We start from the raw sequence: 14,778 nt of genomic DNA on the forward strand, positions 1-14,778 counted from the left end.
GGCATGTTGTGCTAACGTGTGAGCTGCAATATTTCCATCCCTTCTTGTGTGTTGTATGTGGCAGATGTCAAATTTCCCCATATTTAACTTGCTGTCATATAATAGTGTGGCGATGCTGGACATATCTTCAGCTTCCTGTTGTAGGCCTTTAACAACAATTCTGGAGTCCCCTTCTAAGGTAATTCTCCTGAGACCCATCTGTGCCGCAATCGCCAAAGCTTTAGCAGCTGCAGAAGCCTCAATGACACTGGCTTCCGTTACCCAGTTTACTCTGACAGTGGCATCTCCCACAACTATACCCTGGTTGGTCCCCTATTATAATGCCGACTCCACCTTTCCTACTTGTGGATTTAAGGCGCCATCAACTTTGTAGCGAGGTGCCGGTGGGGCCTTCCGTTTTGTCTTTTCCACGCTTCTTTTCGTTGTTGCGTCACAATTTTACTTTGGAATTCTTCTAGCAGCCTTTGTCCTTTTTGAATTATGGCCATCTCTTAATGCGTTTGCCCTTCTTGACGTGCAAGTTCCTATCCTCCTACAGCAACCAGATAAGCATTACAAATTGTTTAAAGTCTGCGTTAGACAAGACTGATTCAACATTATGCGCTAAGTTTTTTCTCAACAAAATAATAAATCATATGATATTTGAATAGACGACTTTACTTAAGTCAATTAAAGATAATTTAATATCTGAATAAGTAATTAACAAGTCATAATTTAATTTTAAAAATACATAATAATATATGGAAGTATAATGGAGCACATCAAGCCAACTCTACATTTTCATAAAAAAAATATTTTATTAATGTCGAGAATAATATAATAAGTACAAAAGAGCATCAAATCTTTTCACCGTTATTAGAGCTGAAGTGACAGCCCTAAATAAGTGGTCTAGCACGTATCTTAGCTATTAAGGTAACCCAACAACACATCGACTGTTCACCATCTCTAAATTACTTAAAAGATTTTATAACTATGCTACCAAGAATCATTATAATATTTGAAATTGGGATATTTATTCTTAACACATGAGATCTATCATCCCCCTTGACAACTTTACCTGGTCATGGCCCTATACATGGGTGGCTTATGACATCCCATGTTGAGTCATAACCCTATACAAGGTTGGCTCATGACATCCTCCCTTACCTATTCTATTGATGCTCGCATCGACTTGTTGGCCTGAAAATTTTCAATCTTTTGCTTGAATGCTCAGAAGTCATGGTCTTTTTCCCAATTGGTTTCTTCTGGTCTTAAGCCCTTTCACTTCACTAAATATTCATGGACTATTTTTCAAGATACTTCAGATTCTTTGTTAGCTAAAATCTTTTTAACTCAACATTTTAATGGTGGCTTCATGGTAATGACAGGCCTAGTTGATTCACTATGACTTGCATATGCGGGGTCTGCATGATAGGGTTTTAAGTTGCTCACATGAAACACTGGATACACCTTTATTCATTTTGACGGATTGATTTTGTAAGAGACATTTCTCACTTTAAAAAGGATCTTTAATAGACCCTTATACTAACGCACCAACTTACGATCCTGCTTCTTTAAGAATCTAGTTTATTCGAGCACTAGTTTGACAAGAACAAGATCACTAACTTTGAATTGATGTGCCCTTCAGCCCTTATCTGTCCACTTCTTCATGTGCTTCGATGCCTTTTCTAAGTATGCTTGTGTAATTATTGTATCTTATCTTCATTCCTTACTAAAGTTGAAGACTTGTGGATTCTTCCCTTGATATGGCTGAAAGGATGTATGTGATCTTGGTAGTTGTCTAGTGGCCATTTCAAATGGACTCTTGTTTGTGGAAGAACACTTGTTAAAATTAAAACGAAGCTGAGCTACATCTAATAATGAAGGCCAATTCTTCTTATTAGCTTAAACAAAGTGTCTTAAATACTCCTCTAACAACTTATTAAATCATTCGGTTTGATCATTGATTTACGAATGATAACTTGAAGAGATGTTGAGCTTAGATTCCAATATCTTGAAAAGTTTTCTCTAGAATGACCTAATAAATCTTGAATCCCTGTCACTGACAAAAGTTTAAGGAAGGCCCTAATACTTGATTACATGTTTAAATATTAGTCGTGAATCTCGAATCTCTATCACCGACAAAGGTTTGAAGAAGGCCCCAATACTTGATTACATGTTTAAATATTAGCCGGGTCGTATCCTCTGCTGTGCAATACTTTTGATCGAGAATAAACGTAGCATATTTTGAAAAACAGTCAATCACCATCAAAATAGACCTAAGATCACCAACCTTAAGAAAGCCTAATATGAGGTCAAAAGAGATACTTTTCCAAGGTCTTATAAGCATAAGTAATAGTTCAAGCATGCCTATCAGTTTCTTTTTTTCAACTTTGTCTTATTGGCAAACAAGACAAGTCTTCATATAGTACATCACATATTATTGCATATGAGGCCAATAACAACCTTGTTTCAGTAAAGTCAAAGTACATTGCCAACCAAGGTGACCCACTCATGATGTGTCATGGCATTCTTTCATTAGCATCTATCTCAAACCTCTTATTTTTGGCACAAACAACCGATGACCCTTTATCAATAAGATCTCATTTTTTTGTCAAAAGTACTTGGACTTCTTTTCTTCTACTAGCTTCAAGATGGTATTGGCCTGTAAGTCTTTTTTCAGATTATCTTCAATTAGCTTATGGATATCTGTTGTGATTTTACTAGCTGCCATTGGGATGATTCTCCTAAGGGCAGCCAACTCTACCTGTCTACTCAATGCATCTATTACTTGATTGGTTTTTTTTAACTGTGTGCTCAAAACAAAATTTAAATTCACCTAAAAACTCATACCATCTAGCTTGCTTAGCCATGAGCCTCGGCTAGATGAGAAAATGACTAACCATCACATTGTTCGTCTTAACTACAAGTTGTGAACCTAATAAATAATGTTGTTATGCGCTCAAACAATGGATTACTACCAGGAGTTCTTTCTTTTAAACCATATATCCCTTTTCAGTTTCGCTCAACTTTCAACTTTCAAATGCTATCAGTTGCCATTCTTGTACAAGCATTCCCCTAATAGCAAAATCAGATACATCTGTTTGAACTTGAAAAGGTTTCCCAAAGTCAGAGAAAGCTAAGATAGGGTCTTTCATCATGGCTTATTTCAAGCTCTCAAAAACTTCTTGACATTTACTTCTTCAACACCATTTATGTCTTGTTTCAATAGCTTTGTAAGAGTCATGATTTTACGAGAGTACCATTCCATAAATCTCTTATAATAGTTGGTCAATCCAAAAAATAAGTAGAGTTTACTGACATTCTTCAATATTGCCCACTCATTGATAGCCTTAAATTTTTTCATGTCCATTCGAATATAGCCTTGTTCAATAATATGGCATAAAAAATGAATTTGTGTTTGAGTAAATGCATATTTCTCTCTTTTAATATACAGTTGATGGTCTTATAGTCTTTAAAACACAAAATGCAAGTGCTATTGGTGCTCTTCCAAAGTAAAACTATAGATCATTATGTCATCTAAATAAATGATTATAAACTTATCAAGATAGTTATGTAACACCTAATTCATCAAGGTACAAAATGTGGTAGGGGCATTAGTAAATCCAAAAGGCATAACAAGAAATTAAAATGCCCTATATCGCATTACACAAGTGGTTTTAGCTCATTTTTTTCAGTGATTCTGACCTGGTGATAGCTAGATCTCAAGTCCAATTAAGAGAAATACTTGGCCTGGCTTAGTTGATCAAACAAATCCATAATAAGAGAAATATGATATTTGTTTCTCACAATGACTTTGTTCAATGCTATGTAATCCACACATAATCATAAACTCCTATCATGCTTTATTTGAAATAGCATGGGTACCCTAAATGGTGCTTTTGATAATCTAATAAATCTGGTTTATGAGAGCTCATCTAATTATTTTTTCAATTCAGCTAGTTCCATAAGAACCATGCGATATTAGCTTTTAACTAACAGCTTAACTCTCGAAAAAAGCTCAATCTCATGATCCATCGATCTTTGAAAAGGTAAGACCTTGAGCAATTGCTCTAGCATCACATTCTTAAACTTTTTTCAATACTTTTTGTAGCTCATTGGGTATCGATTTAAGCTCAATTCCATCTTTGTAAATTGGTATAGCTATAAAGAAGGGCTCTCTTTTCTTTATCTTTTTTTTGAATTATAATGTTAAAATAACTTTCTTTTCATTTTTGAAGAGGATCGTGCCGGCACAACACATGGGTATTTCCCTCAAGAACAATAAACAATTAGTAATGGAGATTGGGATTGCTTGAGCCAACATCATGAAGTCCAATCCTAGGACAATAACAAAGTTATCCATGGGAAAAATCGTGAAATCTACATTTCTTTCCCATGGCTCTAACTTGGTTATTACATTTTTGGATCTTTCACTGGTAGTAAAGGTTGATGAGTTAATTGCTTTCATTTACCTACAGTTCTTATTAATTTTGAGATCACACATTTTTACTTCCTCTGGTATGATGAAGGTATCGGTTACACCTGTATATACTATGGCTTTTGTGGTTTTAACATTGAGTACTAAATTCACATACATCAAACTTTTTTCAAGTTTTTTTTTTATTATGTTTAGTTGGGTACAAAAGGCACTAAGAAACTATATTAAACCCATCCTTGCTAACTCTTCCTCAATTGTTTTGATAGTTTCGGGCACTTTAGAGGACTCTTGAGAAATGATTTTCAAAACATTTCTATGTGGGCATTTGGCCACCTGATACGACTCTTAGCATAGGAAGCAAGCTAACGATTATTTCGACTTGAAATTAAATGCATTGTTTACCTTGAGTTGGTTATTATCTTAATCAGAAGACCTCTTATCTAATCCCTCACTGAAGGGATGATCCACTCTAGGCATCTTTCTCCCATTTACAAAGTTGAAGTTATTGCCACATGATGGAAAGTTTTTTCATTTCGAGGGACCATAGTTATAGTCATTAAGACATTTAGCGGTAGTTATGGTTGTGGCCACATCTTGCACCTTTTATCTTTGCAATTTCGTCATGGCTCAAAGTTTAAGGCCCTCAAAAATATAAAACATCCTATCTTTTTTAGATATGTCTCTAATGTCCAATATCATGGTAAAAAAACTCCTTACAAACTCTCACACCGTTTCCATTTACACCAAATTTTGAAGCTTTTTTCAGGCCATATACTCCACATTTTTAAGAAAAAATTAGTTTTTTAACTATTGTTTAAAATTCACCCAAGTTTTAATAAAGCATTCATCATTTACAAATTTTGAATACCATCATAACTTGGCATCCTCTGTAAGGTACATTGAAGCTATTGTAACCTTGCACAGCTTAAAAGTATTATTTTATATCAAACAGGAAGTTTTTAAACTTTTTAGCACTCTTGCCCTCTTATAACATCAAGGCTCCAGCACCTTGGCCATTTTCCCTTTCTCAATTGAACTACAACTTAACCTAGCCACAGCCATTTGTGGCACACTCACTTAGGCCTTGAGCTTCTCAAACTCTCTTTGGATGACACTCAAGGTATTTTTGGTCTCCTCACCCAAGCTATGTAAAGCATTGAATAACTCTCGCTATGATGTCTTGATCTTTCTTAATCGATCATAAGTTACCACATAAGCTTTTATGGCAGCCACCATGGCCCCAAGCTTCTTAATCCTCTATTGGTCATTAAATCCACCACTCGTAGCCATTTTATCAATTCTTTATCACTTATCAACTGTGCTATAATATTATATGTAACAAGTTAAGCTTTTTTTCAATGAAGCAATAAATTGTACAGCACTTGGATGGACGTTTCCACATAAGTTAGCTAAGGATAATTCGATATATGAATAGACAACTAACAAGTCATAAGTTAATCTCAAGAATACATAACGATGTACATGGGCGTAATGGAAGCACACCAAGGCAACCCTAGTGTTCTCATAAGAAAAAAAATATTTTGTTAATATCGATAATAGTATAACGAGTACAAAAAGAGCATCAAGTCTTCCCACAATCATCGGAGCCAGAGGGGTAGCCTTAGATTGGTAGTTTAGTACGTACCTTAGCCAATGAAGTAGTCCAATAACACGTTGACTACTCATCTCCTTTAAAGAGCTTAAAAAATTTTATAGATATATTATCAAAAACCATTAAAATGTTTGAAATTAAGACTTTTTTCTAGCACATGAGATCTACCTTCTCTTTTAGCATCTCTACTCGGTTATGGCCTATTACATAGGTGGCTCATAACATCCTATGCTCGATCATGATCCTATACAAGGTTGACTCATGACATATGGCATATTCTATCCATTCCTTATTGTTGTAGGTTTGTAGTTGAGTCACCAGTTGAGTCACCTATTGCATACTAGATAGCGTGGTTCATATTTTACGTGGGGTAGAGCAGTCTTTTAATGAATGGACCACTATCTCATTCTCACCTCCATATCTTATATCATTGTGGATTAACTTTTGTCATTCTAGTAGCCAACTTCCCCATCGTAGGTAGAACATGTGTTATTATATATATATATGTACACATTAATTGTTATTGTCATTAGTAATAGAGTATATTAGCTGTTGTAAATTTTTGGGAAGGCAGTTTGTGTTTTTCATGGATAGCTTACATATTTATTTCAATCAACAATTTTAATGGTAATTATTAGCTGTATGTGTTATAAGGATTTCTAACTTTAAAAACAATGAATGGTGGGATGGTAGAGTTTGTTTACATTTAAAGGGAAGCTAATTGTTTCGTACATTTCTTGGAAAAATAGGAGATGATTGTTTTGTTTTTTTTCATGCATGGTTATAATTGACTTTTAGGTGCTTTGTTTTGGTGTATTGTGGGATGTTGTACCTAAAGCCTTTTTTTAGGGGAGGATTAAGCATTATGTATTCACTTTTTCAGTTTAAATAAATTCTACTATTAGCTGAGAAAAAAATTAATTTTAACCTAGCAAGCTCTAACCTTAAGCTTATTTAGTGGACACTAGATAAGAATAACTCTATGTATTTCAATAAAAAAAAGTCATAATGTACGTCCAACTGAAGGTTGTAAATATATATCAAACTACATGGAAACAACTACTTTTTCTTCAATCTTTAACTAAAAAAATTATAAAAAAAATCAGCTATAAAGATTATATTGTTGTAGATATCGAATTTTTTAAAAATATTTTAACATGATTAACTCAGACCCATTAACAACCCATAAAGGGCCCATAAGTCGACCGATTTAGAAACCCAAACAAAACTCATTTGAAGCCCGTAAAAAGACCTATTTAAGAGCCTATAAAATGCATCGATATTTATGCCAAAAAAAAAATGAGACCCATATGGTTACTGTCAAACTCTTTCTCATAGGATTTATATGGATGATACTTTTTTCACATGGATGCATAAAAAATAAAAAATAAATAAAACGAGTAAACTTCAAAGTCAATTCTGGTTAAAATTATACAAAACTTGATCAAAATGAATAGAATCGGGGTCAATCCTCAAAATTTATAACCTAATTGGAATCAATGTGGTTTAAAATTAAATTTGGTGATTTTTAAAACACTAAATTTTTTATTGCACTGAAAGGAAGTACAAAATTACTAAAATATCTTTTAAAGGGTATTTTCGTAATTTAGACTTCCCGAGCTTGAATTTTCATAAAATTTTTCATATCTTAATTTCATAATATTTCATAATATTTCATAATTTTTTGTGCATTTCAAATCACAATAGTACCTAAGAAGTGTGAAATAACCAAAATACCCATGTAAGAGTATTTCATAATTTGGCTTTCTCGACCTTGAATTTTTATGAAATTTTTCAGATCTTAATTTTATAATATTTATGATTTTTTATTTTTTAAAATCTTAAAAATGAGCATGAAAACATTTATTTCCAAAAAAATGGCTTATGTACCGAAAAATTTTGCACTAGGGGTAAAATAATCTTTTCATAAATTTAGAGGCTATAAAAATCTAATTTTTGTAATGAATAATGTGGATCATTAGATCTCCTATTGAATCTTGATCCAATGACTAAAGGTTACCTCTTAAAAAAAAAAAGAAAAAAATTTTGGCCCTTGAATGAAATTGAATCCAATGGTCTATACTCACCAAGAAAAGAGATATTTTGAAAGGTCTTATTCTTTCAAAGAGAGAAGAGGTTACCAAAAAAAAAAAAGATGGGGAGAAGTTTGCCAAAAAAAAAAAAGGAGAGAAAATGTAACTTTTTTTATCTTTTTTTTAGTTTGCTTTCATGCTTGTGGATGTTGTCATTTCCATTAACAAAGTTCCTTTTTCTTTTATGTTTGCTAACTTCGTTAGGCGTATAACATGTAAGTAGAAATAAAGATTCATCTTTTGCACACTCATCTCTTTTGCATGGTGGTTATTAATCAGTTATCAAGCTAGATTACTATTATTATAAGACCTTTATCGTGAATTACCATAAAAGTTTAAAGCTTTTAAGGCATTTTCTTGTCTTGCTTTCTATGTGCTTACTTCATGCCTAGTACTACAAGTTCCTAAGTGATCATTCATGAGAAAGAAAGTCTAAAGGCTAAACCTTTATCCTAAGGCCCTATCATGCATTTTTTTAATTTTAAATTTAATAAAGGTTGTAGGAAAAACCATTATCTATCAATGGCAGCCATGGTATAGGTGGCAAAAGAGTCATGGTGTGAGGCCATGATGGTTAGATTGTTTTAGGATATATAATCTATTGTCTACCTTGTTTGTGCATGATAAAACTAGAATAAAACATAAAAGACAAAAGAGTGGGACCATGTTCTTGGATTCTTTTTGTTTGATGGAGTAAGTCTAGACTTGTAGTTGGAGTTTAATAGCATTTTGTCAAGATTGAAGCTTTAAGACGTGGGGGAAAGGAGACCATCTGTGTATATATTTTGTTGTTGAGTTTGAATAGACTAGGATGTTTTTGTTGAAATCCTCTAAATGAAAATTTTTTTTATAAGACATAAAATTAGTTTCTAATAAAGATTCATTTTTAGGTATATTTAAGTTTAATCATGCTTATATGTATTTTTTTTTATGTTGTTGTCAATTTAATTTTATACATTTTTAATTACTTTATTAGTTGGATTTTATGTTTATTTTAATTTAATCTTTTATATTTTAATCTATGTTTGACGCATTTTATTTTAGATATATGCAAAATAATATCATCATATGAATGAAAAATTTCAATGATGACATTTTAAGGAAGTTCGAGTAGTGATTTCTTAAAATCTCTAGATAAAGATATTTTTCTAAAAATACTACTAAAGTAATGAAGTATTTAGAAAAATATTCAATGCAAAAAAGTTTCATTTGTCTATTGTTATAAAATTTTGATAGTGCTAATAATAATGTACAATGACTTTTTTAGGAATGAATTTTACATAATTAACTATTTTCTAAAAATTAAAGTTCAAAAATTAGATTAAAAATAAAATTAATTAATTAAGAAAGGAAAAAGTCAATGAAATTTTTGAGAATAAGATTATAAGAAAGATCGAGTAAAGATTCTTAAAAAATTCATATGTGAAAAAATTCGTCTAAAATATTATCAAAGTATCGGAGTATCTAGAAAATTTTCAATAAAAGATTTTATTTACTTTGTTCTTTTTTTTAAAAAAATCTTAATGGTAATTGTGAAATAATTAAAGAGATTAAAGCAAATCTAATTAAAATGAATAACAAAATGTATAACATAATAATAAGTGTTATATTTTTCATATGCATATTCTACTTTATTGTTTGCATTACATAGTTTTAAATGCAAATAAAATCTTTGATGATAAAATTTCGGAAAGTTCAAGTAGTGATTCCCGATAATTCTTTAGGTGAGAAAAGATTTCTAAAAATTACTAAAGTATTGAAATATTTAAAAACTCTTTTCGATACAAAATTTTTAAATTAATATGAACAATTCTCTTAAAAAGGTAAAAAATATAAATATTTATAAAAGCATGCATTTTTTTACTAATAAAATTAAGTAATGAGAATATCCGATGATGGGATTCTGAAAAATTCGAATAGTGATTCCTGAAAATTTTTTAGGTGAATAAAGTCTTCTAAAAATTACCAAAGAATTGAAATATTTAGAAATTTCTTTTCAATACAAAAAATTTCCATTCTATAATTATTTTTTTAATTTGAATAGTTTTTTTAATAAATAAGAGTTTGTTTTTTTGGAAATAAAATGTATTTGTAAATAATTATATTATTACGTGACTTTTAATAATTTTTAAAAACAAACGAAAAATCTCCGAAGATGAAATCTTAAAGAAATTCGAGTAGTGATTCTTTAGGAATTCTTAGGTAAGAAAATCTATCTAAAATACTATTAATATATTAGAGCATTTAAATTATTTTTCGATAAAGATTTCTTACTTTTTTTAAATGGTATAGAAATGAGTTTTCAAAAATACTATTTGTTTTTAAAATTATAAATATCGTATTTTATGTTTTTTTAATATAAATACTGAAAATAAATATAAACCACCAAAGATAAAATTTTTAAGAATTTTAAATAATGATTCTTAAAAATTTCTTAGATGAGATAGTTCTTTTTAATATTGTTAGAGTATTAGAATATATTTAGAAAATTTTCAATATAAAGTTCTTATTTATTTTTCAAGCTTGCTAAAAATTAAAAATATGTTTTTAAAGAAAATTAAGGAAATTAAATTTCTAAATATCAAAATTAAGATATTTTTTAATAAAAATTAAAGGATAACATAGAATTAATTGGTATAATTTTAAACGGATGTTGTAGAGGTGCTAATCTTTTCTTATACGTAACCGACTCTCGAATCGAAATTATTTTTTCGCAGACCAAAAAATTATTTTCTTAATAAATTTTAATTAATTTTAAATTTTTATTAAGAAGTTAAGTTGTAATAAATGACCAATCACACCTAACAAAAAAAAAATTGGTGACGATTTCATAATTTGTTTTCAAATTCATCTAATAGTTCCAAAAATTGATAATTACAATTAATGAAGCTTAATTTGAAATTATATGTATATTAATGTCATTCGTCCAAAGTCACCGGTCAAGACATTAAAAACTTGGAAATAACGTATAATGTATGGCAACAACACAATTGGTTCAAATCAGACAATGAGGAGACCACATACTTGTATATGTTTATAATACAATCTTTAAAAACAAAGAAGTATTAATATAACTGATTTTTTTAGGACTCAAGCATTTTCCTCTTCAAGTCATGCTCAGAGATATATGTAAGGGAATAAGGGTAAATTTGACGCCATAATATGATCAATATTGAATTTTGTAATAGTGTTTTTAACTTCAGTGATTTTTGAATAAAAATTAACAAAATTAAAATATTTGATAAAATATTATTTAATGCAATTGGTAAATTTCATTATCTTACTTTTAATTACATTGATTTTGAATAAAAAATAACAAAATGTTTCAAAAATCATTAAAATTAAACGTACAAGGATAAATTTTAACAAAATTAATGTGTAATTGTGTAGTGACTAAATCCAATATTGATCTATAATAAAGTGACAAATTTATTTTTAACTTCGATATATGATCTAATTAAGCAGCTTGTGAATGATTCCATAAAAGTACGTACAATATCATTCAATTGGAAGGTTTCAATGCATGTGCAATTGGGAGATTTTGCAATTAAGGGGGTTGGCCGAAATTTATTGTCGATGGTTCTACAACTTGAAGAATGCCACGACTTGGATATTATGAAATCAAGTTGAGAAACTCTAATAAATGCATATTTCATGCCTTTGTTATAGTAAACTTGGATAATGATTTTTCAGTAATATTTATGATTTTATTAAAATTCTATTAATTTTTTTGTTTGCAAAAAATGGATTGACACAAAAATAAATAAAAACATCTATCAACCAAAGCTTAGCATGACATGATTCAGTTTTCTTTTTACCTTTGATAAAACATTTTAATATCAACATAACTAAAAATTTTGTTCTCGTCAATGAGACATTGATATTGTGATAAAGAAAATATTTTAAAATTTTAAAGTCTTAAGTTTAAGTTTTACTGTATATGGATTTAATTATAAAATTTTAATTTAATAATTAATTATTTAATAATTTATAAAATTATTTAGTGACATAATAATTAATCATATAACTAAAAATTTTGTTCTTCGTCAAGTGCCATGAATAATTTAACCATATCATAACTTAGCTCAAACTTTTTTTATTGTTTTTATTTAATTTTTTTTAAAAATAAAGGTATAATATATAATTTTTATATAAAATATAATATAAATATAAAAATTATTAATATTTCATGCCACAATAGTACACAAATTGTTAACTTTTCTCTTTCAATGTCATGACTTCTAGTCAAATATTGCGTGCCCAAATAATTTTCTAAACAAATACCGTAGATAGGTTCAGGTTGACTACAAATCAAAAACTGCCGCGTGGATAACGTTCACACGGTATTCGTAGTTTCCTCGCAACCTCTAGGACGTGAAAGACACGCTCGAAGACTTTAATGGTTCCAATTCCTGTTGACTTGACTTATGTATATGCCACTATGCTTCCTTTTTTACTTGAGATATATTCATCTAAATCCCAACCCAAAAAAGATCGTCTTTTGCATCAATTAATCCATTGATTTTGCATTATTATAGTTTTTGCAACAGTTTGTATTTTGTATTTTATACAGTAGTGCTATAGCCATGGATTCCCTTAACCCAAATGGCTATGAAAAATTCTCAGCTTCACCACCGAAGTTCGGCCAAGAAGCTGCCACAACTGGGATTCCAGTTAGCTCCTCAAGCCAATACTACACCGAGAGTTCTCATACCAAGACCGTTATTCAGACTAAACCCAGAGTCCCTTGGTCCTCAGGGCTCTGCGACTGCTTCTCTGACTGGAGAAATTGTAAGTGCTATTCAGTTTTCCTACCAAATGGAGGGGGGGTTCTGGTGGCGCTTGTATCGGTATGCATGCGCTACAGGGATGGATTGGCCTGAAAAGTCGAAACTCATGGTATTCCTCTGCTTTTATATATTTATTATTTTTGGCTTCTTTCAGGTTGCATAACATGTTGGTGCCCGTGCGTCACTTTTGGCCAAATTGCTGAGATTGTAGATAAAGGATCATCATGTAAGTTAAACAATAAACACAAATGAGAACATCCACGGCGGCCGCCTTCTTTTTTCTGCAACCTCCTCTGCCGCCGGTGGTGTTTTTTGGCGTGATCTCTTAGTCACTTACCACTCAACCCAAGTTTTTTGTTCTTTTATTTATAGTTAATGGTGAATTATGATTATATAACTTAGGAGGGTTAATTAATGGGTTTTGATGCAGCATGTGGGGTAAATGGAGCACTTTATACGCTGATAGCATGTGTGACGGGATGTGCATGCTGCTACTCATGCTTTTACCGGTCCAAAATGAGGCAGCAGTACATGCTGAAGAAACACCCTTGTGGGGATTGCCTTGTCCATTGCTTCTGCGAGTATTGCGCCTTGTGTCAAGAGTACCGTGAACTGAGAACCCGCGGATACGACTTATCCATAGGTAAATTAATTAATACAACTCCTCCCCATTAATTAAAATTTTCTTTAATTAATTAAAGACACCTATACTTGTATGGCGGTTGAACAGAGAAGAACTCGTAATTGTATTGATCAAATATGAAATTGTGTAGGATGGCATGGAAATATGGAAAAGCAGAATCGTGAAGTGGCTATGACTTCAATCCCACCTGTGGTTGAAGATGGCATGAGTCGTTGAACCGCAGAAGACAATAGATCAGTGGAACATCTTGTTGAAGTACTACTAGTAAATATCCGAGTGCTGCCGGCCATTATATATCAAATGGTTGTCATGTCATTGAATTGTTTTTATATTGGATTTTCCTAGCTTCTGCTCTCGACAAGCTATTATAGTACTGTTGTAATTTTAAGGTTTCGATGTTGGTATTGTATAAATCATAAGATCATGTCAAATATCTGATGTTAAAACCTTGAGTTATTAATTCCTTTGGTTTAGACCTGTCAAAAAATAATAAAATACTAATAATGAAACATATGATGCAAAATATTATATTTTATTTTGCTTCTGTGAGGTGTATGTATATTAACTAAATACCTTAATTTACTTTTTAATTTGGAAATTTTAGCCTTTGTATGAATTGAATTTGATGATGAACTAGCATGATGAGGTATAAGTATAAAAATATTTTATTTCAATTAAATAATAATTCTCTTTTATTTTAAACAATTTTTAAATATTTTTATAAAAAATAAAGGGGTTTTTTGTGCTAATATGTGCCATATGACAAAAAAAAATCAAGTACTGGCATGCAATGCCTAATGTTCACAACGAAAAGATCATGCGACCAAAATTAAGGATAGATTTTTGACTATCTTCATCAAATATCTTTAAATTAATTTCTAATAAAAATATAAAAATGAAATAAAATTAAAATTAGAGTAGATGGACTAAGACCACAAATATGATTGAATTAATTCAATCAAGCTTCTAGAATAATAATATATTTGTTCTATTTTTTCCGTCGTTTTTTTGTATTTTTCAAATTTTTATTTTATTTTTTTAATAATTAAAACTTTTACTACTTTTACATCCCCAAATTTTTTTTCATAATTTTCTTTTACTTTTTAACATTAAAAGAAGTAAAAAGAGTTGGGTAATGTATCCAAATTAGGAAGACAGAAAAGTGTGTGATTCCAACATCATTATTGAAATTTAATATAAACAAAGCAAAGCCTGGAGTG

At 30.5% G+C, this 14,778-nt stretch overlaps 1 protein-coding gene across 1 annotated transcript; it reads left to right on the forward strand.

The window, feature by feature from the left end:
- Positions 1-12,570: 12,570 nt before the first annotated feature.
- On the forward strand, positions 12,571-14,093 carry LOC111317521 (protein PLANT CADMIUM RESISTANCE 2-like). The gene is made up of 4 exons (XM_022919951.2): positions 12,571-12,916; positions 13,070-13,141; positions 13,346-13,558; positions 13,689-14,093. Exons 1-4 carry the CDS (start codon positions 12,712-12,714, stop codon positions 13,772-13,774), a joined length of 576 nt encoding a protein of 191 aa, XP_022775686.2. The 5' UTR covers positions 12,571-12,711; the 3' UTR covers positions 13,775-14,093.
- Positions 14,094-14,778: the final 685 nt, after the last annotated feature.

The sequence above is a fragment of the Durio zibethinus genome, chromosome 2 (genome assembly GCF_047325235.1).
Source record: "Durio zibethinus cultivar Kanyao isolate XHJ-2024 chromosome 2, ASM4732523v1, whole genome shotgun sequence".
NCBI lineage: Eukaryota > Viridiplantae > Streptophyta > Magnoliopsida > Malvales > Malvaceae > Durio > Durio zibethinus.